At 41.1% G+C, this 24,120-nt stretch overlaps 2 protein-coding genes across 4 annotated transcripts; both read right to left on the bottom strand.

Annotated features, from left to right (window-relative positions):
- Positions 1–825: 825 nt before the first annotated feature.
- On the bottom strand, positions 826–6,972 carry LOC131333597 (phosphoribosylamine--glycine ligase-like). 3 transcript variants are annotated; one of them, XM_058368202.1, is made up of 5 exons: positions 6,682–6,972; positions 4,372–4,660; positions 3,279–3,652; positions 2,278–2,808; positions 826–1,606 (listed from the first exon to the last, which is right to left on the bottom strand). In XM_058368202.1, exons 1-5 carry the CDS (start codon positions 6,754–6,756, stop codon positions 1,193–1,195), a joined length of 1,683 nt encoding a protein of 560 aa, XP_058224185.1. In that variant the 5' UTR covers positions 6,757–6,972; the 3' UTR covers positions 826–1,192. The 3 variants fall into 3 exon arrangements, with proteins under 3 accessions (XP_058224185.1, XP_058224186.1, XP_058224187.1); XM_058368203.1 differs by having other exon boundaries at positions 6,706–6,971; XM_058368204.1 differs by lacking the exon at positions 6,682–6,972 and adding an exon at positions 6,569–6,586.
- Positions 6,973–20,624: 13,652 nt separating this feature from the next.
- LOC131332538 (heat stress transcription factor B-4-like) lies at positions 20,625–22,457 on the bottom strand. Its single transcript, XM_058366845.1, has 2 exons — positions 22,105–22,457; positions 20,625–21,427 (listed from the first exon to the last, which is right to left on the bottom strand). The coding sequence occupies exons 1-2, from the start codon at positions 22,360–22,362 to the stop codon at positions 20,717–20,719; spliced, it is 969 nt and encodes a 322-aa protein (XP_058222828.1). The 5' UTR covers positions 22,363–22,457; the 3' UTR covers positions 20,625–20,716.
- Positions 22,458–24,120: the final 1,663 nt, after the last annotated feature.

The following is a 24,120-nucleotide window of genomic DNA, read 5'->3' on the forward strand; positions in this document are numbered from 1 at the left end:
TTAGAGGGAGAAATTTTTGCGTGCCGCGCGGGTACCACGTGATAATATTCGAAGGCGATCCCAGCCGTCCAAACGTGTTTTAGATGGTCCGAATTTAAAAGAGAAAAAAGAGAGGAGAGAGAGTAGTTTCTCTCTTTTCCCCTCAATCTATCGCTCTTTCTATCGTTTTCTCTTTTTAAAATCCAGATCGTCAAAATACGTTTAGACGGCTGAGATTGCCAACAGGTACAATGTGTGTGATACCCGCCTGGCACCCAAAAACTTCTCGTAGAGGGGGTATAGCATCCGGATTGGGTATTTGGATAGGAATTGTGGATGGATTGGACTCGGTGTGAGATTGGGTCGAGTAAAATTGATCGGATGATATACACGAAAATGGGAAAAATAACGGCCAATGACGTTTTTTGATAATTAATACCCGCCAAAGACATGCTGAGAATATTGTTAATGCTGAAAATGTTCTTGTCAAGTATTAATTTTCAAAATACGTCATTAACCGTCATTTTCCCCACGAAGATCGGATGAGTTGCATGTAGATGGGCCGTTAAAGATAGTGGAACCCACCACTCATGTGAGTGTGGGTGTGTGTTTGGGTGAGTAAATGTATGTGGTGCTAGCAAGGTTGATGCAAGTTGAAAGGCATAAGGCTTGGGTACGGAATGGTAGTCCAAATGCGGTTCAGGCATAGCAAGGAGTAAAGGGTGAAAGCTAAGTTATTTCAGTTGCACAAACACAATCATCTTTGACTTACAAAGAGCCTCCCACTGGAAACAAGTGTCGCACCAATTTCCGTCAAAATTCAAACGCGAGAAAACTAGAAAGCGCTATCGCAGTGAAGACATTTCTCCATTTCCAACCAGATTCAACAACAAAATTTCATGTATCCCTCCCGATACACAACCTTTGGCTTCCAAATGGGACACGCCCAGATTCGCTTCACTCCCTAAACGATAAAAAATGAAAACACTTCGTGATTTTGTGGGATACTTTTTCTGCCTTTCCAGGGAAGTGCCCTCCAACGATATGCAGCGCCACAACAAAATTGTTTCTCCATTTTCGTCAAACCAAATTTCATCTATTCCTCCCGATACAAAACCTTTGGTTCTTAAATGGCATCGCCCTTGATTCATTTCATTCCCTAAATAGACGATACCCCAAAAAAAAAAAAAAAAAACATGACACAAACAATACTTCATGATTTCGCAGAAGATCGTTTATGGGGAAGTGCCCTCCAACCAATATCTCCGCGGTTGAACCCACCTTGCCAATTTATTTGCTCAACTGCTTGGTAAGCTCTCTCCCATGCCTCTTCAAGGTCTTTTCCCTTGGCTGTGACACCAAGCACACGTCCTCCAGTAGCAATGAAGTTGCCATCTGAGTCAAGGGCAGTTCCAGCATGAAATACCTTAACAGATGGGACTTGTTCTGCTTCCTCAAGATTTCTAATCACAGTCCCCTTTTCATAGCTCCCAGGGTAGCCATTGCTTGCCATGACTACCACCATGGCAGAACCTGAGGACCAGTTCAAAGATACACCACTGAGTTCACCCCGACAAGCTGCTAGAAGAACTCGTGCCAAATCAGATTCCAAACGGACCATTAACACCTGCACAGCATTAAACGTGCAACATTTGTTTAAAACAAGGATTAACTTATGTTCTGTCCAATTGGATAATTCCAACAGTTGTACCCAAAAAATGCCAATGTTTCATGACGATCATAATGAATTCTATGTTGAATACTTTTCCTGTAGACAGAAAATGCTCCAAACAGTGGCTACTACATGAAGCCTCAAAAATCATTTTTAAAACCTTGTGAAAAGCACACAGCATTGTATTCAATTTCATGCATTGTCCAGTGGAACTTAGCCATGTTCTACTACACTGTCCTCGCCAACCCTTCTACACCAATCTTTTCCTAAGAAACCAAAACTAAACAAAAAAGAAAGAAAGATACTTTGCTAAGTCAACGGCTGAAGAAGGTGGTTAATGGTTATGGAGGTGGCGCACCGATGGTTTTGTTGCAAAAAAGAAAGTTGTTATGGTGGCGGTGGATCATTTTGTAGAGAGTCAAAATAGGACCGAGACGGCTTCTTAACCAAAACACTAGTCAAAGGTGAAATGGGATGACACACACAATCATCAACATTAGAAATGAACTGGAAGTTATATATACAAGAAGATTCAACCCTTAGCAAGTTTCAAAGAACTAGGCAACAGGTTAACAGCATTTTGATCACAAAATCATTATAATGCCAATTGGATATAATTTAATCACCTGGCACTCTGGATCTCCAAACCGCACATTGTACTCTATTAGCTTAGGCAATCCAGATTTCTTTTCAATCATGAGTCCAGCATACAGGACCCCAACAAATTTGCACCCCTCTTCTGACATGCCTTTTACTGTAGGAAGAATTATAGATTCCATTACCAAAGATTGGAGTTCTTTTGTTAAGATCGGTGCTGGAGAGTATGCTCCCATTCCACCAGTATTGGGCCCCGTGTCACCGTCCCCAACTCGTTTATGGTCCTGAGCAGATTCTAAAGGTATGGCGTTCTCTCCATCCACCAGAGCAAAGAATGAAGCTTCCTCACCCTCCAAAAACTCCTCAACAACTACACGGCAACCAGCAGATCCGAAAACACCTTTTACAAGCATTGAGTCGACAGCTTCATAAGCCTCGTCCAATGTCATGGCAACAATAACTCCTTTTCCAGCAGCCAATCCATCTGCCTTGATGACAATTGGTGCACCTTGGGATTTTATATACTTCTTTGCAGCAGATGGATCTGTAAAAGTTTGATACTGCACCAAATCAATCAATGAAGTTAGACTTTCCAACTATCCCAATACAAATAACTCACATAAATCTTGAGGCAAAATCGTATCTTGATCAAAACTGAGACACAGTATCACCCTTTAAACAATATGTTGTGATCACTGACCAGTGACCACTACAACTGTGACATGTAATTTAGCAGAGATCAAGATTACTTGTAACAATCCAATTATAAACGTCCTTTTTCCCATTGTCAGAGAGCAAAATTTCAAACACAATAAGGATACCAGATCAATCTTATTGTTGACTAGCATGTGAACTAATTCATTCTGACACCTGCATACTCAGCGACCCAATGATGTCACTTTTGTAGCAAAAGTGGTATGACCGTATAATAAGAACCAATAAGATATCAATTGTGAATATATCCTTGCAAGGGAAAAAAAAAAAAGAGTAAATGGAGGTAACAACAAACATTATCGAAAAAACGGACAACCTTAGCAGTGGGAATTCCATACTTGTCACACAAATTCTTCATGAAAGTCTTGGAACCTTCCAAAGCAGCAGCCTCAGATGAAGGGCCAAAAGTAGGAATTCCAGACTTAACTAAGTCGTTTGCAAGACCTGCAACAAGAGGAGCTTCTGGTCCAACCACAACAAGTCCCACACCCCATTTTTGACAGAAGGAAATCACAGCCGAGCTATCTAATATGTCAAGATCTGAGATGCACATAGCATCCCCTGCATTGGAAATCCCAGCATTTCCTGGTGCACAAAAGATCGCATTGCAAGAGGGAGACCTCTTCAAGGCATGACAAATAGCATGTTCTCTTCCCCCTCCGCCAATAACCAACACCACCACCCTTTCTTCTGAAAAAATCAGTTGAAAAGAGATGGACAATTAGATAGGCATTAGACAAATATGGTAAAACACCTCATAATTAGTAATATGAGCACCTTTATTAGATTGGTTGTCCAGATCTTACCCATACTTTAAAGCAATCACACATATTTTTATTGTTGTATGATTAAGCAAGTTTTACTTGTTGAGTACTTCCTATCTTCATCCTCAACTTCTAATTTTTTTTTTTTTTTATCTCGCCCATTATTAAATCAAGCTGTCTTCAAAAGTCCACATTTATTCAAGTTTTTCAGCAAATACTTGGATTTTAAAGCTCTCTTTATTTTCGACATGAATTTTTTTCTCCCTGTACAAAGGTTCCAACAAAACTTCAAATGCATTTTCTTGGGAATCAATTTGAAGTCCATAAATTCAAGAGTCCATCATGACATACACACTGAATTACCTTCACGTCTTCCTTTTAACATCAACTTGGAACTTACGAAACTGAAGGTACTCCATCAAAAGAAAATGACCAATAACCACAGACAAATGGGTCTATGACAATACTGCGATTTGGTTTCTAAAGTTAAAGAAAACTAGAGGAAAAACAAAAACAAAACCAAAGGACAATGATTCTACCATTAGCAATCCATGAATGTTGCTTGGATTTTCTCGCCTTTACCGTGCTTTTGATCAACCAAACAAGAGGGGGTAGAAGTTAAAGGTAAGGGTCTCTTCTCCTTACCTGCCACGCCGTTATCAGAAGAAATGCTGCTGAAGGCTGCAGAGAAGGATCGAAAGCCATTGAAGAGGGGATCATCCCGAGTGCCATGATGATACACAGAGTTCGGACGAAGTGCACCGCCATAGAAAACTGACAACGAATTTCTGAAGATACACCGGCAATGAATGCCCACAAAACGGCTCAATGAACTGTGGCGGTGACTATCAAAAATTCTTACTGAAGTCCCAATGTTAGCGGAAATGCAAGCCATTCTGCTTGCTTGCCGAAAAAAAATCCGCAAGCTAAAGGCCTGTAATATGTAGTTTGGTGAAGTATCAGTTGGTTCTTAGTTGTAGGAAACGCCTAACTTGGAGGCGCTCCCGCACGAGAACCACGAATCCCCGCTTCTCATTCAGAAACGCGATGGGAGCGCGTTCCCCTTGAGACGGGATCGCCGTCCTACCGTAGATGATGGGAGCTTATGGAGAGAGAGAGAGAGAGACTTGGCCGGAGGAGAGATCAGTCGTCGTCGGCTATGCTACGCGGATCCCTTGTATTGGGCGGCGACGAAGAAGAAGAAGAGGTAAGAGGCGTACCTTGTTTCGTCGATGTGTGGAAGCCGATATGGTCGACGCAGTCGCTGCTGCAGAACAGAACGACGTGAAGCTCGGTGGTTTTTTTCTGGCTATAGGGTTTTTTTTTTTTTTTAAAAAGCGGCAATGGTTTATTTTTAAGTATTATTTTGGATTGTAACTTGTAAAGTTGGGCTTTGTATGTTATCTAATGGGCTTTACTTATTCTTTACTACTAAATGGGCTTGTATATTTCAGCAAATATGATTAAAATGGATTGGAAAAATGACGGCCAATGATGTGTTTTGATAATTAATATCTGTCAATGACATTTTCAGCATTAACAATTGTTCTTAGTATGTCCTTGGCGGGTATTAATTATCAAAATACGTCATGGACCGTCATTTTCCCTTTCCAGTAAGGTTCAATTACTATTCTGTAACTCTCTTATACTCTTTATTTTGAAACCAACTCTTAGTTGCACGAAGTGGAAGCGGGAGCGGGGGAATGGAGGAATCTGTAAGCTCCTAAGATTGAGAGCGGCTTTGTGTATTATATTTTATTTTATTTTATTTTTAAATAATACCATATCTTTTTCTTCTTTTTTTTGGTACTTTCCATATTTTTTATTTATATTATACAGAAAATATGTATTTTATGTCAGTTTTTTAGATAATTTTTGTATGCTTCATTTTTTATATAACAAGTAGTATATCACAATTTACCAATAAAGGCAAGATAAGGGGTCTATCGAGTAATAAACTAAAACATAAGGTCTTGAAATTGTAATTTGGCCGAATACATGAACAAAATAGCGTAGCCCATCAAAAAGCTAGGGCGCTGCTATTCACAGCCCTCTATTTTCTCTCATAACCCGTTAAAAATTTTCAATTATACTCGACAGTTAGTTACCGAAAATGAGATATATTTTCAGCATCCAATTACCGAAATATAATATTTTTTTCAACAGCTATTTACCAAAAATGCATGTTCGGCAGTTGTTTACCGAAAGTTGAACATATTTTCGACATGTAGTTACTGAAATATAATCTTGTTTTCAACAGCAATTTACCGAAATGTTATTTATGATTTTCAACAACCATTTACCGAAATGTAATGGGTTATGGGAGAAAATAAAATGTTGCGAATAGCAGCGCCCAAAAGCTAATGTAGGCCCTTTTATTCTGTTGTAGAATAGTAATTGGACCTTGCTGGAAATCATAGTCTATTTCTTGAGCAACAGCAATGCTATGTACACTGTTGTACTGTACACATCCACCAACCACGAATTCAACCACACCCCTCTCTCTCATACACACATACACGTGAGTCCCATATAGTTGAATTCATGGTGTACGGGGGTGTGCCTATCAGTTTCCTACAAAACAAAGAACTTTTTTCTTTTATTGACAACTTGGTGTAACAAGTTATCATATTGTCAATTGGGAGTTGCAGTGACAAACAAAAGCATGCCTCAACATTACACCAAATTCACAGAATACATTCAACTTGGCAATAGCGCACACAAATTGAAACCCATTAAAACCCTAACTTTCACAACAATGTTTTTTTTTTTTTTTTGGGGGGGTAAGTAAGTTTTACAACATTAAAGCATTTAACATAGATAGCTAAACCATCAAACTAACACGCAGTCATGTTGGGAGGAGAAAAGAGACTGAGACCCTTCACGTCGGTATAATATATACATATTGTAATATCAAGACAAACTCATTCACGTTGTCTTTGGTATAACACATACGTATTTGATACTCCAAAATCGTACCTCTGAGTTGGTGCAAGACGGCGAGAAGATGAGAGGAGAAACGAGCTTCATGGGAGGACCAGTCAGCAGAGGAATACACGATTGAGACCCCTCCCGCCGTCGATTTCATCGGAGAGAGGACTGAGTTTGGTCGACTAGGGTTTAGGGCTTAGGAGCTTCCTCTGCTCAGCGTCTGCTTCTAACTGAAATTGCCGATTTGGATGGTGGGTTGGGTTGGGTTGAATTTCGGACGGTGGGTTGGGCTGAATGGGACGGTGGATTGGGCTAAAATAATTTGGACTGGAATTTTACATTTAATTCTTTTTTGGTAAATGACAGCTCATGACGTATTTTGATAATGAATACCTGTCAAGTACATTTTCAGCATTAACAAATGTTCTCAGCATGTCCTTGGCAGATATTAAGTGTGAACCAGATCGATTAAATATGTAGTTTGCTAGATTCTATTTTGTAATTTTAAGTGTGAACAAGATCGATTAACATTTTCAAAACCGTAACATCCGATCAAATCTTGGCACTGAAAAGCGAAATCTTCTTTGTTTTCATCAATCGAAAGCGTATTCAAAACAAAACTAATTGGAGAAAACTCAAATTTTTGGCCAAATTTGCTTTGTGAGTGGTCAAATTCTTGTTAATTTTTTTTTTTCCCGTATCGAAAAAGAATTCTTGAGTTTTTTTGGCCACAGTGAGGGGGTGAGCTTCGAATGATGGCCGTCTGGGCTACAAATAAAATGGGCCAATTGTACGGAAAAGTCCATTTCTCTCTGCAACATGGGCATGAGTCCATCTCTCGACTATCGGGCCGTGCCGGATTACTTGCATAATCGGACTGTTCATGTCTTAGAGCTCGTTAAAAAATTTAATCATATTAAAAATTATGTTAATCGTATATTGATTAATATCTAATTGCAGTGAATTTATTCTTTAGTAAAATGGGTTTGATCCGAAAAATTAGTCATTTCACGGTGCCCTAAACTTTACAATTGTGTAGCTTTTACCACAAAGTGTGTGGTATAGAATAGTTTGGGATACCACATGGGCAGTACCCCAATGGCGCTAAATAATTACTCGTGTGATCCAGTGTGGTCAAATCATTTTTTGAAACATAAATATAGAACGGGGGGCCCTGCTGTCCCAGTCGAGGGGGGTTTGCTCCGGTCTCGTTTCGATAATCGAAAACGTTCACTTCGTAGAACTCGTCGAATAGAACAACTCTGCAAAAAATCAACTTGATAGGATACATTAAGTGCTGGATTGGAACACATATAACTTGCCTATAATGGATTTGATTCTGTGTTTCGGATCCATTCTTTTCAAGATAAAAATGTTTCAATTAGGCACTTAATGATATCTGATCGGGCTGATTTTACTTTGAAAAGTTGTTTTACTCAACAAGATCTACAAAGTAAACATTTCCGATCATCGAAGCGAGACCGAAGCGGGCCCCGCTCGGCCGGGACAACAAGTGTTGTCGCTCAATGGGGACAGCAGAGGCCCTCAGTTTCATAAATACACTTTTGATCAGTATCCATCATTATTCGATTAACATGCCGTTCAAAAAAATTAGTATTCGATTAACATGGTTGAAGTTGTTGACGAGCTCTACAACATGAGCGACACTGTGTAGTCCCTATAGAAGGACCGTCGACAAGCCTCGTTTCAATCAAGGAAGAACGACTAGTTCTAAATACAAATCTGCGTCGGCTTGTTGTGATTGCTCGGAAGAACGGGCGGCAGAGATCGCTCGAACGTCGAATGAAACGGTTCAGGGCAGCAACCATCCCCGTGAGCCGCTGTACCTCTTTAATTGTCGTTGGAGCTCGTAACCGCTGCACAGCCAAAATCTGGGTAGGATCAGCTTCGATTCCTCGGCGACTCACCATGTATCCTAGGAATTTCCCCGAGCTAACGCCGAACGCACACTTCTCGGCATTGAGACGCAGCTTCCTATGTTTTAGAACAGCAAAGACCTCCCCCAGATCTCGAAGGTGGTCCCGAGCGAATATGCTCCTGCAAACCAAATCGTCAATATAAGCTTCTACTTTCACGCCGAGCATGCCAGGAAACATCTTCGTGATGGAACGTTGGAACGTGGCGCCTGCATTCTTCAAGCCGAACGGGACAACCTTGTAACAGAAGGTTCCCCGAGGCGAGATGAAAGCCGTTTTTTCCTGATCTTCCGGATCCAAAGCTATTTGATGGTAGCCCCGATACGCGTCCATGAAGCTTAAGCGCTCGCATCCTGCCGTTGCATCTACCATCTGCTCAATCCGAGGAAGTGGAAATCGATCCATAGGGCAGGCGTCATTGAGGTTTGTGTAATCGACACAGACCCTTAGCTTCCCATTTTTCTTCGGGACTACCACTGGGTTGGCAAGCCAGGTGGGGTATAGTACTTCCCGAATGATGCCAGCTTCCAACAGTTGATTCACCTCTGCTATCACAGCTTCGGTATGCGCGGCCGACGAGCGTCGGACTTTTTGCACAACCGGTCGCCTATTCGGATCCACATTCAATGAGTGCATAGCGAACGAAGGGTCCACGCCCGGCATGTCTTGTGGTGTCCAAGCAAAGACCTCTATGTTCCTCATCAGGAATTGATACATCTCCTCCCGTTCGTCCATGCTCAATGAACTCCCGATCAAAAAATATCTTCCTTCTTCTCCAGGAATGGAAAAACGTATCAACTCCTCGGCTGACCGTTGTTCGGCGAGTACACCAACATCCTCAATCACTGGGGTAGGAGCGGCAGCCACGCATTGTACCTCCATGCAGCTCTGTTTGTTCGTTACAGTGCTGATGTAGCATTTCTTGGATTGGATTTGATCGCCTCGCAGGCTCTCCTGTCGTCCGTTCCATCCGACGAATTTTACCACCTGGTGATATGTTGAAGCAACCGCTTGCATCTCGTGTAGCCAGGTTCGGCCAAGAATGACGTTGTACGGACTTGGCGAAGCGACCACGACAAATTCGATCTCCAGGATGCGTGATCCAGCTCGCACAGGGAGGGTAATCAGGCCGAGTGGCCATACCGGGGCTCCCGTAAAACTAACAAGGGGAGCTGACGCTGTCCGAAGTTGAGCGGGAGATAATCCGAGGCTCTGATAAGTGGAGAAAAACATGACATCGGCCGAGCTTCCCTGATCTATCAATACCCGTTGTACGGTTGATTTTTCAATGGCAATAGTGACGACGAGGGCATCTGCATGTGGAAGTTGCACTCCTTTTAAGTCGTCGGAAGAAAAAGTTATGGTACCGCCGAAGCTCGGATCTTCCCACTTTCGCTTTCCCGAGGCTCCCACATTGCAGACTGACGCAGAGGCGACAGCCCTGTCAATTTCCGAACGAAGTTCGGCCGCCATTCCTTCGGATACCAGCCCTTGTATCACGCTTACGAGATTGCCAACAAGAGGGGGAGGTGGAGGAAGTGGATTTTGCCGAACGTCGATCCACTGATTGAGGTGACCGGCAGCTGCTAGCTCTTCTAGATACCTTTTGAAAGGTGGGCATTGCGTGGTGTAATGGCCACGTTCCTTGTGATACGTGCACATCCCCGGTCCGCTTCCGACGGTGCCTAAGAGTACCGTTGGCCAAACAAAGAACGGCAATTTGCCAATGATGTTAAGAAGTTTATAAATAGGTTCAGTGAATACCGTACGTTCGGCGACGTATTCGTCCGGTCGGGGTTCTCTTTTCGTTTGTGTCCAGGATTGTGGCTGAGGGTGCTGAGGGGGTCGGCCCTTGTTGTTCGACTTGTTCGATTCCTGGCCCGAGCTACCCTGGCTTCCTTGCCCTTGGCGAACGTTCGATACCTGCTTCTTCGGCCCTATCGTCTTGGCAGGTTCAGCCTTTGACGTATGTCGCTCAGCCATCGCTTCTTCGTGAACGCAATCTTTCTCGATTATTGTCATGAGCTCCCCCATTGTCTTAGGTGGATTTCGTGAGAGGTCACGAAACATTGCCGAGGTTGGGTCCAATCCATTCATGAAAGACTCGGCTGCCACCCCTTGATCACAGTCGGGAATAAGGTTATAGACTTCCCAGTAACGCTCGGTATAGAGTCGCAGTGTTTCTCCCGCCGTTCTTCGCATGTTCACCAGCATTGATAACGTCTTCGGTTGAATGTTGCTGGTGACGAAGCGTTTGCTAAACTCCAATTCCAGCTCGTTAAAGCAAGAAATGGATTTGGGCTTCAACTGATTGTACCATAACATGATCGATTCACTGAGAGTGAGCGGGAAGATTTTACACATAAGAGCGTCAGAAAAGTTATGGAGGCTCATGGTTTGCCTGAAGCGACAAACGAATGCGACTGCGTCTTCTTTTGCCTCATAGCGCTTCAGCTTCGGCATGACGAATCTGTCTGGCGGCCGCTCTTGTTGAATAGCATCCACGAAGGGGGAAGCCTTTGCCTTCCCGAGCTTCGAATTGTCTTCGGCCTGCCCTTCGGCTGTGATCTGTGGGGCGATAGGGGAAAGAACATCAGTATGCCGCTCCAGAGTCTCTCTCTTTTCCCGCCGATGGCGCCGACGGTGCTCCTCTTTTTCCTTCGGTCGTGGAGCAGCTAGCATTAAGGGCGCCTGTGCCTCCCTCAAGCTCGTCAATGGGGCGTGCCGAGGTTGAAGAGCCGGGTCGATGGGTTGGTACACGGTTGGCAGGCCCGTGAATTGATCGTAGAGGACAATCGTATTATCGTGCTCCGAACGGTTTCCTCTGCTTTCTGTTCGGTGTCGACTGCCAGAGTTGGCTGAGTGTCGCCCATCGTGACGTTCGGAATCATGTCGCGATTGAAATGAATATTCCCGGTTGCTACTGGTATGGGGTCGCCGAGGTGGATCATTTAAGTCCACGGGCCTCTTCCCATTTTTCTGACTCATCCGACGTTCGGAGCGGTGTTGTGTTCGGACAGATTCGCCTCCCCTGTTGGTTCCCGCTGTGGAGCCCGTTGCCGAGGATCTAGTACTCTCGGCTCGAATGATGCTTGTCAGCCGAGGTCGTGAAACCCCCTGATCGAGGCGCTCAAAGACAGTTCGTCGTTCGGTAACAGCGAGTTCGGCCGTTTGGGGTGGGCGAGACGGTCGACTTCGTTTGTGGGATCTTTTCGGTCGACTGGGCTCGGCATGATGTTCGTTTGCAGGGGTTGCAGTCAACCCCCCGTCCCGCTCCTCTAGCCGTTGTTGCAGCATAGTAATAACCGCTGCCTGACGTTTTTGTTCGGCCAGGGCGATATCCAACTCGGTCGGTGGAAAAGAAAGTTGGCGGGCTACATGTGGAACTGCCCTAGCCATTTGACGGGGCTCAAGGTTGATAGATCCGTAGCCTTCCAACCCAAGGGTAAAGTTCTCTGGGCCCGGAGGTGGGAGATGTTGAGCCATTTGTTCCGTGCAAATATGAAGAACAAACAGGATCTGAGATGAACAAAGGCCCTCAACGGATTATGAACGCGAAGAACACAAAGAACACCCCGAAAGTTGTTTTCTGCCTTCCCCAGCAGAGTCGCCAATTGTGGGGGCGTGATTTCTTCGTGCTCCTTCTGGTGCGGCCGCCTCCGAGTGTGGGACCGTGTATGCTAACGCCGATCTTGATGTACCTGCAGAACCGGAGGGGAGTGTTCCTCCGGGAAGAAGCTCCGACGAACTAGTCAGCAAGTGGAGAAATGAGAAGTTTAGTAAGAAAGTATGGAGAGAGAGGGAGAGAGAAGTGTGTTCTTTTAGATCAGATCATCCTCCTCATCTCAGTGGTCATGCTTCTCTATTTATAGGCAAAGAGGTGAAGTGCTGAGCAAGTTGGCCACACTTTCCACGTGTCGCGTTCTGCTCGGTTGGCGCCTCTCTAGCAGGGCCATTTAATGAACACCACTTTCCTAGTCTTTCAGAGCCACATGGGCTGATGTCAGGAGGGTCACATCGTTCAGAGACGTCACTTCGAATGTAAGAAAGGACAGCCTTCTTATCAGTAGATATTTATGGAAGGTTCCACAATCGTCTAGGTTCGGCGGGACCCACGTCCAGCATACGAATTATCCGAGCGTATGATATCCCGGCCGAGGCACACCCTGGCCGAACAAACGGAAGTTCGTATCCGTGCGCTTGATGAAGCCCCGAGCGAGCTTATGTGTCGTACGTTCGGATGTTGCTTATAATTGTTCGGTGAAGTAATCGTGGTTCTGTCTATATTTCGGCCCAGCCGACGTCCAGACTTATTTGAAGGCGAATCGTGATAGCTTGGATGATGGGTCAAACAACGTGTGAACCCCCATCGCCCCTTTTGGACCTGGTGAACCTTCGGATATTTCGGCCCCCTACGGTTTCAACTTTCAAATTTGGAAATTGATTTCACACTTCCCTTTTATCGAGTAGTTTTTGGGTACCACGTAGCAGTACCAGTGCCCAACGAGCTATTCAAACATATTTTGGATGGCCCAGATTGCTTACTCTCTCTCCTATTCAGCCAACCACTCTCTCTCGGAGTACCAGAGCGCATCCGAGCTATCCAAACGTGTTTTGGATAGCCTAGATCACTCACTCTCTCCTATTTAGCCGACCACTCTCTCTCAAAAAAAATTGAAGACACCGTAACTTTTGACATAACAAAACTATTATGAGTATAATCAAAACCATTACAAGGTATAACCAACCAAGTTATGTCTTGTTATGGTTCTGATTATGCTTTGTAATGGTTCGATTATGTCAAAAATTACGATGTTTTCAAAAGGAGAGGAGACAACGAAGTAGTTCCCATACTAAAATCTGACTGAGTCACAGAAAAATTAGAATGACTGCGGCTAGAACACATACCTCTGGCTCAATTGCATCCTTCTCGGTGTCAAAAATTATGGACCGCGCTAGTGCAACTCTCTTCTTCATTCCATCAGACAACTCTGAAGGTAATTAATTGGTCCTCAACTCCCTGGCCAAAACTATAGTTTCATCCCTCTCGTCGGGATGAATAATTGATGACAAATTATAAGAAAAAAATTTAAAAATCATTAAAAAAATAATATGCAAGATAAGTTAAATTAGGCCTTAATTAGGTAATAAAAAATCATCCTAGACATCCATTAAAATTAAATGAGATTTCACTAAGACATTATCCTATTCGGTTTGAATTTTGAGAAAAGTTCTTAATAAGAGTAATAAGTGGAAAGAGTAATAGAAAAAAAAATTATTGGAGACGGTAGGGAAATCTCCATGGAGAGAATGTGGATTACCAATTGGAATCAGACTTTTGTGTTAGCCATATGATGGGCCAGCCTAAACTAGCCGAAGGATGGGCGTAGATTCCTTTTTGGGCCTCTTATAGCTAAGAAACAGCCCAGGCATATGGGCCTTCTTGTGACTTTTGTTTTTCGTGAAACAATGGGCCAATGTTTTAGCTACCCAAAAGCAATCTCATTAGCAGCGTAGAACAATTTTTATAGAAAATTAGTCTTAGATCCACTATGGTGAATTTCATAAGTCCATAAGTCCACTTATTAATTTTGAAAGATCTAAAGTCCATTTTAGGGCACCCTAGAGTAGGGTAGGGTACTGTTCGGCTCCGAAATGGCTCAAGGACTGAGCGGGCGTGCCAAGACTTGTCGCATCTAACGTAAAGGGCTGAGCGTCCCTTTTCTGACTTCTTAACCGTGAAGGCGATAGTGCTGCAAACCTAAGGGCTGAATTGCAGTGTTGGTTCGTGGTTTTGCCTCTACGAGCGAGGACTTAATAATTTTCTAACCGTATAGGAAAAGAAGTAACAACGTAGAATGACTTTATTATATCGTGATAATAAGGTCGGGGATACAAGAGAGATATGAATAACTTTATTATGTCGTAATAATAAAGTTGGGGTACAATAGAGATAGAAAACTCGAACTACTTGGTGAAGTAATTGAGTAAATGAGAGAGAAGTGAGATAATTGATTCGCTGGGAAGGCTATGGTTTTTTAAGCGTTGAGCTTAATTGGTGTGTGGACCCTTTTTTCTTTTTGTCTTTTAATATTTATAGGCCAAGAGTCTTCAAATTTTCTGCATGCAAGGAGCTTGTTGTCCTCTTTTCGTGATGACAAGTGTCCCATGTCTCTCGATTCTCTTTCCATGATGCAACGGTTGTGGGATGGTTGCTGGAAGTGAAAAACTAATTACCCACATGTTAACTGTTGATCATGGGTAGTTGAGAGAATAATGGGCCATGTAATTCTCTTCCACTCCGTATTTCCGTGGGTAATGGCCAAGTAGTGGGCCACCTCATTCTTTTTTTCTGTGGGCATTAACGAATAATTGGCCAATTTGACTGAGTCAAATAGCCATGTGGCAACCATTCCCATTTCTTCGTCCTTTTGCTCCTCATGGGTCATGTTGTTAAAGGCTAGCTGGGCCTTATTTATTCCTCAAACAACGTAGCCCATGGCCCACGACTCTTTGATCCTACATCCGGTTTGGACTAAAATTGAACGAGCCCAATTGACATTGCCTTGGCCCATTAATCTTAGCTCAATGACTCTTCATTTTATGGCCCAATTTAATTGAATAATAATTAAATAGTTATCCAACGCTTGCCCAGGACTGGGTGCCAAAAACGGGTGTAAACAGGTACCCTAGATTTTAGGCATTTTCATAAGATTTTAAGGTGCACTTTTTTATTATAGGATATGATAGATTACCCTAACATAGGGTATCCAATGATTTAGGCACTTTTATAGGGTTTTATGGTGCACTTTCCTATTATAGGGTTTTAGTAATTTAGGCACTTTTATAGAGTTTAGGGTTTTAGGCACTTTTATATGGTACCTTAGGGTTTAGGTTGTATAGACTTGTGACTTTACAAAACTATTAGGTAGACTTGTGGGCTTATGAAATGTCTATAGTGGACATATCACTAAATCTCCTCAATTTTTTTCCGTGTCCTCAAGAACATCTTCTTTTTTTTGTCAATCGATAAAAGAGATTATTTTACATCAGATATGAAGTGAGTACAAACCCAAGACACTATATCAATTATGAGAGTTCACGAAACAACCAAACCCAACAACTCAACCAATTCAAGAAATAAGCCCATTATATTATAAGGCAGAAAGAAAGAAAGAAAAGTCCTCTAAAAGAGAAGAACACGCACACACAAGTGAAGAGGACTCGAACTTCTGACCTTCTAGTGAGATGTAAGAGTTCTGGCCAACTGAGCTAACCCCAGTTGGTTCAAGAACATCTTGTTAGCAACGTGCTTTTTTTCCAACAATATGAAACGAAATTCAGTGAGAGGAACAAAATTAAGATGTATCGTAACCTACGAGTTAAAACCGACATAACTAGAGGGATGAAATTAAAATCCCATGCAAGCTAGATAGCTAGTGAACTATTTCTGAAATTTACCCCTTATTTTTTCCAAACTCTCGGTGGCTGTATTTAACTACCGTGTAATTGGTGGATAATGGTAATGAATAATGTCACAAAAATGTAAAAATTGAATACACATCTAAAAATACACTTTTCCATATTTTAGTACACTTCTCAAACCTTAAGCAATTTCAAATTCCATACAGTTTCCAACGGTATAAAAACGGAGAACTTGAAAATCACACTTCGAAATGAAGTGGAAGATGATAGCCTTATCATTCCAGCGGACTGGGGATGATGTTGTACACATTCATACCGTCTGTTTCGGCAATAAATGGTCTGGATTGTTGAGACGGTTGGACCGCTGAGATTACACAGTACGGCACCGAACGATCCAGACCATTGATTGCTGAGACGAACGGGTCCGGATGTGCACATCACCATCCCCCAATCCCATTTCAAAGGGTGAATAAAAATTAATTGAGGTAGCTTTTATCATAAAAATATTTTATGTGAAGATTCTAAAGGAATTGTATATATTTTACTACCAACCATATACATGTACTCCACAAATGCACTTTGCCTGTGGAATTTCTAAAAGCGAAAAAGCTCCACACCCTTGTGTTTAAGCTTTAATAATAATTATGTCATGTGTGTGCTACTTACAAGTAAATACAATATCTAGTACAAAATTTAGATGGTCAACAAAGTGGACTACCAAAAGAAATATGTCGATAATAAAAGTGACTTAAAAAGACTAAGCAAAGAAAACAAGACTTTCTTACTTCATCCTCTTTTTATGTTTATCAAACTTTCAAAAGCAGTGTTCAGGTTTCTAACGTAATGGCCCCCGCCAATGGACAAAGAAATTGGTATTTCTGAATTAGTTGATGTGCGCCTAAAAACTCAACTCAAACAAACCATTAATGTCGGAAATATACTTTAAACAATTGCTTATACTTCTTACAAAGATTATGACAAATGAACCTCTCTCTATGTATATAATGGTTGATACTTTTTTTTTTTGGCTCATAATATATCGCACAAAGTTTGTTGATAAAAAAAACTCTCGCCAAGCGAAAGTTCATTTGTTGCGTAGAACTTTTCCGTTATGAACTCATTTACTTCATATTAGTCACTGCACGATGAAAATTCTGGAGCCGCCCTCGGCTCCTTTTACATCGGAAACTTATTATTTGCTCATTGAGTACTGTCACGTGATATTCCGATGACCTTCTTTATCACATACACGTGAGCTACACCACCAAGTGTATGATTTTCACACAAATATATTATATAAAATGTTCATGTAATATTACGTAACGGTGCTCCAATATTACTCAAATAATCACCTCCACATCCCACGGTCTCCTTCCTTCCTTATCTTGAAGGAGACACACCCTTTATACGATGCACGTGCAGATTCCAATCACGTGCCACACAATAGCCACCACCAACTAAAAGACAAACTAGGTCTTACTATGCACACACACAGAGTTTCAAAACTAGGGTTAGGGTTTTTTGCTATTAAAGACCCAAATCATTGCACGACAAAGATTTTCTATTCCCACATGTTCTCTCTCTCTCTCTCTCTCTCTCTCTCTAGATTTACGAGCTACCACTTTCTTCTTTCTTCTTCTTCATCTTTTGCTTTCTTTTTCTTCTTCCACATGTGTGCTGCAGAGTTTCTCTGATTTCACAATTTAATAACAGCATCAAAATACACAACGTAACAAAAGAGTCAATAAAGCAAAAGCAAGTAGCAAATGCTTAGTCAAACTTTTATGGGGGAAAAACTTTGCTTGTAAGGGGATATTGGACAAAGTAACAAGCAAAAGCAATAAAAGAGAGGTCATGGCATTTTGGGCAAAACTCTTCTTTTGGTTTAGCTTCCATCCGGTGTCCATCTTGTCCAGTTTAGTCCAGTTTTCGGCCATTGGACGTTGCCTGCCACAAGTAGACGACGCATAGTGATGATCGAAACGGTTTATATAGTATAGCTCAAGTAGAAAATTTCATATATTCAAAGATAAATTCCATCGGGCATAGATGGTGATGTTAAAAAATTTACTAATGTAAGGAAAACAAACGAACTATCTAAGCTTTAAACTTATTGTACCATTTATTTTTGGTTTCGCAAACATTTTTTTGTCTTGGTGTCTATTCAAACAAATTTTTTTCGAAGAAAGGCCTTTTCAAAACGACTATAATATGAATAATTTCAATTATTATCGTGAGTTTCGGTTGAGCCCATGACGGTCTAAAACTTGACCAAACTTGACAGATGGAAACCGGGCGCAAGCTAATATGAATAATTTCAATCATTATCGTGAGTTTCGGTTGAGCCCATGACGGTCTAAAACTTGACCAAACTTAACAGATGGAAACCGGGCACAAGCTTGAGTTTCTCTCTCTCTCTCTCTCTCTCTCTCTCTCTCGAGTAGTGATTCATTTTGGTTTTGGAGTTTTGCTAGAGGGGAGAAATGAAAGAAAGAGTAGGGTTGGATCCAAGGAGAAGTTTCAACGTTTTGAACATCTCAGGCACTCAAACTAGGAAAAGGCAAAGGTTTTGTCGGGTTCTTAAAAGAAGTATAGAAGCCATTGATAGAAACGTTTCAAAAAAATCTTTTGTATTTCGCTTTCATTGAAAAACCCAACCCAACATTTTTTCATCCATAAAATTTACTCCCTCCGTTCTAATTTGTTTGTTAAATTTTGATATACGTATCCTTCGAAAAATTATTTATATCTTATACTCCATTCGTTCCAAAATGAGTGACCTTTTTGGGACTCCGTGTCATTTTAAAATGCCTATATCTTTCGATTTATGAAGTTTTATATGATTTTGAAAACTTTATTTAATAGTAGAACTAATTAAAATTATCAAACAAAATTCATATTGCATACTAACATTCATATCGAAAGATATAAGCAATTGAAAATGACACGATTTTCCAAAAAGGTCACTCATTTTGGAATGGAGGAAATAATCCTTAATGTTTTTATGTGATTTAAAATATTTTAGCTGATAGATCTAATAAAAATTTATTAAATAAGATTCATATTGAATATAAGAATTTTGCTACAAGTTGAAAAATATGAACAATTTTCTAAAAGGTCCAAAATGGTGGAAACAAGTTTGGATAGAGATCGTTTATAAGTTTTGGTATCCAAACCAAGCTTGCACGATCTCAGTTTCTAGCAAGATCTCTCACTTATTGTCAACGCAAAGTCCCCTATGAATTAACCACAAAAGAGTTGATAGTATCTAAAAGTTTTGAACCTAAAATCTAAAAAGTTGCAAACCTCTGCCTATTCGGTTTGGATTTTGAGCAAGATTTTTAAGATTAATGAGTGAAGAGAGATATAAAAAATTTATCGAAAACCGTGTGCAGAAATTTTAAGGGCTCTAAATGAACAATGTATAAGTCTCGTACATTTCATTCCCACATCTTGTAGTAGTGTAAATACTTCCTATATAAAGAGCAAGTGGAGATCAACATCTTAATGATGGCCCTTCCTTTTTAGTAGTCGTAGCATACTTGATAATGTCTTCATGGCAATTGTGGAAGTCATAATAGCAACAATAATGACCCCGATAACTAGATTTTTGGGAGACAAATTTATCAATATTTTGTGTCAGCTTCTTTTCTCATTTCAGTAATTAATTTTGAAACTCTTCTTTCTTATTGTTGTGTTTAACCTTAAGCGCTAAAAATAAAATTTTTATATTTCATCACTAGAAAAATAGAATGCAAAAATTATTTCCAATAGTTAAAGAAGTAATTAAGCATTAGGTCCCGTTCTTTTGAACTTAACTTAAATCTGAAAATTTTATTTTTATTTGAAAATTTTCAGCATTTGTTAGTTTTGCGTCAAATTTTTGTGGGTTATGAATTCGTTTCAACAAGAGGAATCGGAAAAGTAATACTTTTTTTTTTACTTTTACTCAAGTATTTTGAGAAATAACCATTTTTTAACAAAAAAAAAAAAGATTCTCAAATACTTGAGTAAAAGTAAAAATAAATTACTTTTTCGATTTCTTTTCGATGAGACAAATCAATAATTCACAAAAAATTTGACGCAAAACGATAAATACATAAAAAATTTAAATAAGAACAAAATTTCCAAATGTAAGTTAAAAGCCTAAGAGCTGCAAAACAGGAAAAGGGCCGAAAAGCCATAGTGATGTGTCAATGATTTAAAACCCTTCTCAGCTTTTTCCACACCATAAAAGAAAATCAATAAAGTCTCTCCCAAATTCAAAAAACTGATGAAACATTTTAGTATTTCCGCACCAAATTGTGGTCACTGAATAACCAAATTACTAACCAAAGTTTATGATTCCCATTAAACCGTTCTGTATTTTTGGGCCCAAGTGAATCGTTCAGTGTTGAACAGTTAGTATTCAAAATTGTGTATTAAACAGTATTGTATTTGCGGGTCCACGTGAATCAAACAGTCTTGAGCAATTGTATTCTTTTTTTTGATCCGCCTTGAACAATTGTATTCGAAATTGAATTTTAATTGCGTCACTAGCAGCATTGCTACATCAGACCCACAGAGGAGGGAGAGAGAGAGAGAGAGAGAGAGAGAGAGAGAGAGAGAGAGAGCACTCAAACTAATTATAGTAAGGAAAGAAATACTTAGAAGAAGAAAAAAACCTCATGGGTCTACAAATCTACTGTTAATTATAGCTAACGAGGGGAAGGAGGCATGAGATTCAACCCTAAATCATCCTTCTCCAAAACCAAACGAGCTTTACTAATCTCCAAATCAGACGAACAATACTCATCCGCGTGCAATCTCTTCTTCTTCGATTGCAAATTCACCCCAAACAACTTGGTCCCCATTTCATCATCACCTACCGTCAATTCTCCTCCGCCCGAGTAGTAATCAAACGACCGGCCCGTTCCCTGAACCTGATCGTACTTCTGGACCCTCGGTGGCGCGGCAACAAGAAAACTAGTACTCCTGCTCGGGGCCACCGGCTTCACGTGGTTCTGCACGAAGTAGATGATGTCGTTGTACAGTTTTCTCATGTGCGCGATTTCCGACATTAGCATGTTGTTGCTCCGCCGCAGCCTCTCGTTTTCCTCCGACAGCGCCGTGGCCGAGGTGGTGGTGGTGGTGTTGTAGCAGCTGATGCCGTTGGTGGCCGTGAAGGGTGGAGAGTCTGACCACTCCTCGGAGGAATCGGGCGGCGAGGTGCTGAATTGGGTTGGGTAATTATAGAAAGTGGGGCTGAAGGCGGTGGGGGAATGGGGGTATTGGTGGTGGTGGTTCGCGGCGATTTGCGTGGGGCTAGAGGTTTTCCTCCGGTGGATCTCGCAGAGCAGTTGTTTTTCCCCCTTCTTGAAGAACTCGTTCGCGAATTCCCATCTGTCTGGCACAATCTTTCGGAAACCCTATATTTAAAAGAACAAAAATCAGCTAATATGATGATGTGAACATAAACGATATATACACTAATAAACGGTATCAAATATATCGAACGATACGTAGATCAGTTTTAACGGTAGTGTCTAATCTGCCATAGCCACAGTGAACCAGTCTGAATCGAAAACGGACCTCTACGTTACAGGAACCGACGGATAAAGTTTTTCAAAAAGAACTTTTGCAAAGTTCACATTCCCGCGGTCAAAACAAGACTTGCAGTGTTATCAGATCCATTTTCTTTTCTGATCGGCAAACAATCAGACCTTACCACTTACCAGGGACATGGACCAGACTGGAGCTCACCGATTAATATATATCAGGATGAAAGTGAATCGGAAGGCACAAAAACCGATGAGTATTTGTTTGTGCTTGGTACGCTACGCATAAATCAATATTTAAAACCTTGATATCGGCTCTATGTATCGTATTATTACTACGTAACCATATTTTACTAACTTATCGGCCAAAACTGTATAATAATGGCCGATAAGAAGCCGTATCACTGATACTATTACCTATCCTAAGATAGTGATTTAGAACACTGATCGCTGATACAAGTTGAGAGAGAGAGAGAGAGAGAGAGAGAGAGAGAGAGAGAGAGAAAAAAAGAGAGGAGTTGAGTGTGAAAGGTTGCGAAGTTGCATACGTAGGTGTTGAGCTGGCGGACGAAGCTGGAGAAGTTGTTGTGCTTGAAGTAGTTAGGGAGGAGGTCGCGGGCGAACTCCGGCGGCCGCCAGACGACGAAGGTGGCGTCGTCTTCGCCCCAGGAGACTATGTGGTCGGTGGCGGGGTCGTCTATCAGATGGTATGTTTTCGTGAGGAACGGGGCCGGGACTGAAGATTTATGCTGTTGAGGGTCTAGAGAGAGCAGTATGCTCTCACAGTTGTCCAGCATCAGTGACATTTTAGAGAGAGAGAGAGAGAGCGAGAGAGAAGGAAATGAAGAGATTAGGACAGTGAAAATACATTGGGCCGGGGAGAGTATTTGTGAAGGGGTTGTGATGTGGAATTGATTTGTTTATTTTTTAGAACTACTTATGTTTCCGAGAAGTTTTTAGATGCCGGACAGGTACCACACAGTCACACATGTAGTAGGAGAGATGCTGGGGACACATCAGGTGTGATACATCTCAATCACACCCCTCTCACATATAGGTGGGGGCCGTTTCAGTGGGCTCCACTTGTATGTGAGAGGAGTGTGGCTGAGGTGTGCCACACCCGATGTGCCTCTAGCATTTTTGTGTAGGATTTATCAATGATCCCAACCGTCCAAATGTTTTTTTGGACGGTTCGTATTTTAGAGAGAAAAAAAGGAGAGAGAGTGGTGGGGTGAGAAGAGAGAGAGAGAATAAATTTGAGCCGTCCAAAACACATTTAAACAGTTGGGATCGCCGATGGGTACCGCCACGTGCTATCCACCCGGCCCCAAAAATTTCTCTGTATTTTCTCGCAATAATGTTACGGATACATTACTCGGCCACACCCTGACCACATCACAGCTCTCACTGTCTCACATACGTGTGAGTTTCATTCCACAATTAAATCTGTATGGCCCATACGTATGTGAAAGTGATGTGATCGAGGTGCGACCGAGTGTTGTGTGTAGGCGTATTCATTTCTTGAGTTGTGTATTAATTTGGAAGGAAAAATAAAATTAAAAGTAATCTAGTACGGACCGATATTTGAGTCGCAATGGAACCGGATTCTAAGATACCGGATTTGCATAAAAGTGGAACATGCACTGGCTATTGCGGTGCAAGATCTAGAACCCTAGTTTCTAAAGAGCAAAATGTGGTTTGGACAGACTTGCACGCACATCACAATGATTTAAGGACCCTGTAAAATCATTATCGTGTGAGTAGCTTTTTAAAGGGGCACGCTTATAAAAATCGTGTTGAAATAGGGCAATTGTGAAGGTTAATTAAAATCGTGTTGAAATACAAAAATAGTGTATAGCTTGTATAAAGAGATTTGTGCATCATTAGTTATGTGAATGTACAATATTATTCTTTCATTAATTTACCTTTTCACACTTGAAACCAACAATATCGATTAGCGATCGTATTAGTCCATATAAAAGGGAACATTAAAGGCCCTGTTTTCACTAAAGAAGGTATACTTTTTTTTTGAATTAAATGTGATATATTGTGAGAAAATGACTAATTTCAAAACATAAAAAATAAGTAATTCAAAAATAAGAATCTTAATTGAATGGAATCTTAAGTAACACTATGGGAGTGAACTTCAATTAGAGCCCGTTCCAGAACGCGAAAAAAGTTCTTATTTTTTAAGAAGGCAATTTCAAGCTCAAATATTATGGACTTATTGAAATTTAAAAATATGCAATATGGATCTTGTTTGAAAGAACTCATCGAGATCTTTTATACGATGCAAAAAAAATTGAAAATATATTTTTCATTTACATTATTTTTGAGTTTGAAAATGTGAAATAAGCTGCTTATTTTTTAAGAAGGTTTCTGGAACGGAGCCTTACTCCATCAACGATCATCATAATTGGAAAATAATAGTACTCCTCTGTACTCTATAGGAGTAGTACTGTTTTTCCTTGATTACTGCGAATATTATTCTACCACTAGTATCAAGTGAATCTTGCCTGTTTTAAGGGGCAGTTCGGTCATTTACCGATTCGCTCTGTTTAAAG

This window comes from Rhododendron vialii, chromosome 7a, assembly GCF_030253575.1.
Source record: "Rhododendron vialii isolate Sample 1 chromosome 7a, ASM3025357v1".
NCBI lineage: Eukaryota > Viridiplantae > Streptophyta > Magnoliopsida > Ericales > Ericaceae > Rhododendron > Rhododendron vialii.

Excerpts from the sequence above, each read along its gene's own strand:
- LOC131333597 (XM_058368202.1), bottom strand. The coding sequence starts at position 6,756 with ATGAAGCTCGTTTCTCCTCTCATCTTCTCGCCGTCTTGCACCAACTCA. Across the intron at positions 4,661-6,681 it reads GATTTTGGAGTATCAAATAC|GCCTTTAGCTTGCGGATTTT; the intron begins GTATGTGTTATA and ends TACATATTACAG. Across the intron at positions 2,809-3,278 it reads ATGGAATTCCCACTGCTAAG|TATCAAACTTTTACAGATCC; the intron begins GTTGTCCGTTTT and ends GATTTGGTGCAG.
- LOC131332538 (XM_058366845.1), bottom strand. The coding sequence starts at position 22,362 with ATGTCACTGATGCTGGACAACTGTGAGAGCATACTGCTCTCTCTAGAC. Across the intron at positions 21,428-22,104 it reads TCCGCCAGCTCAACACCTAC|GGTTTCCGAAAGATTGTGCC; the intron begins GTATGCAACTTC and ends TTTTAAATATAG.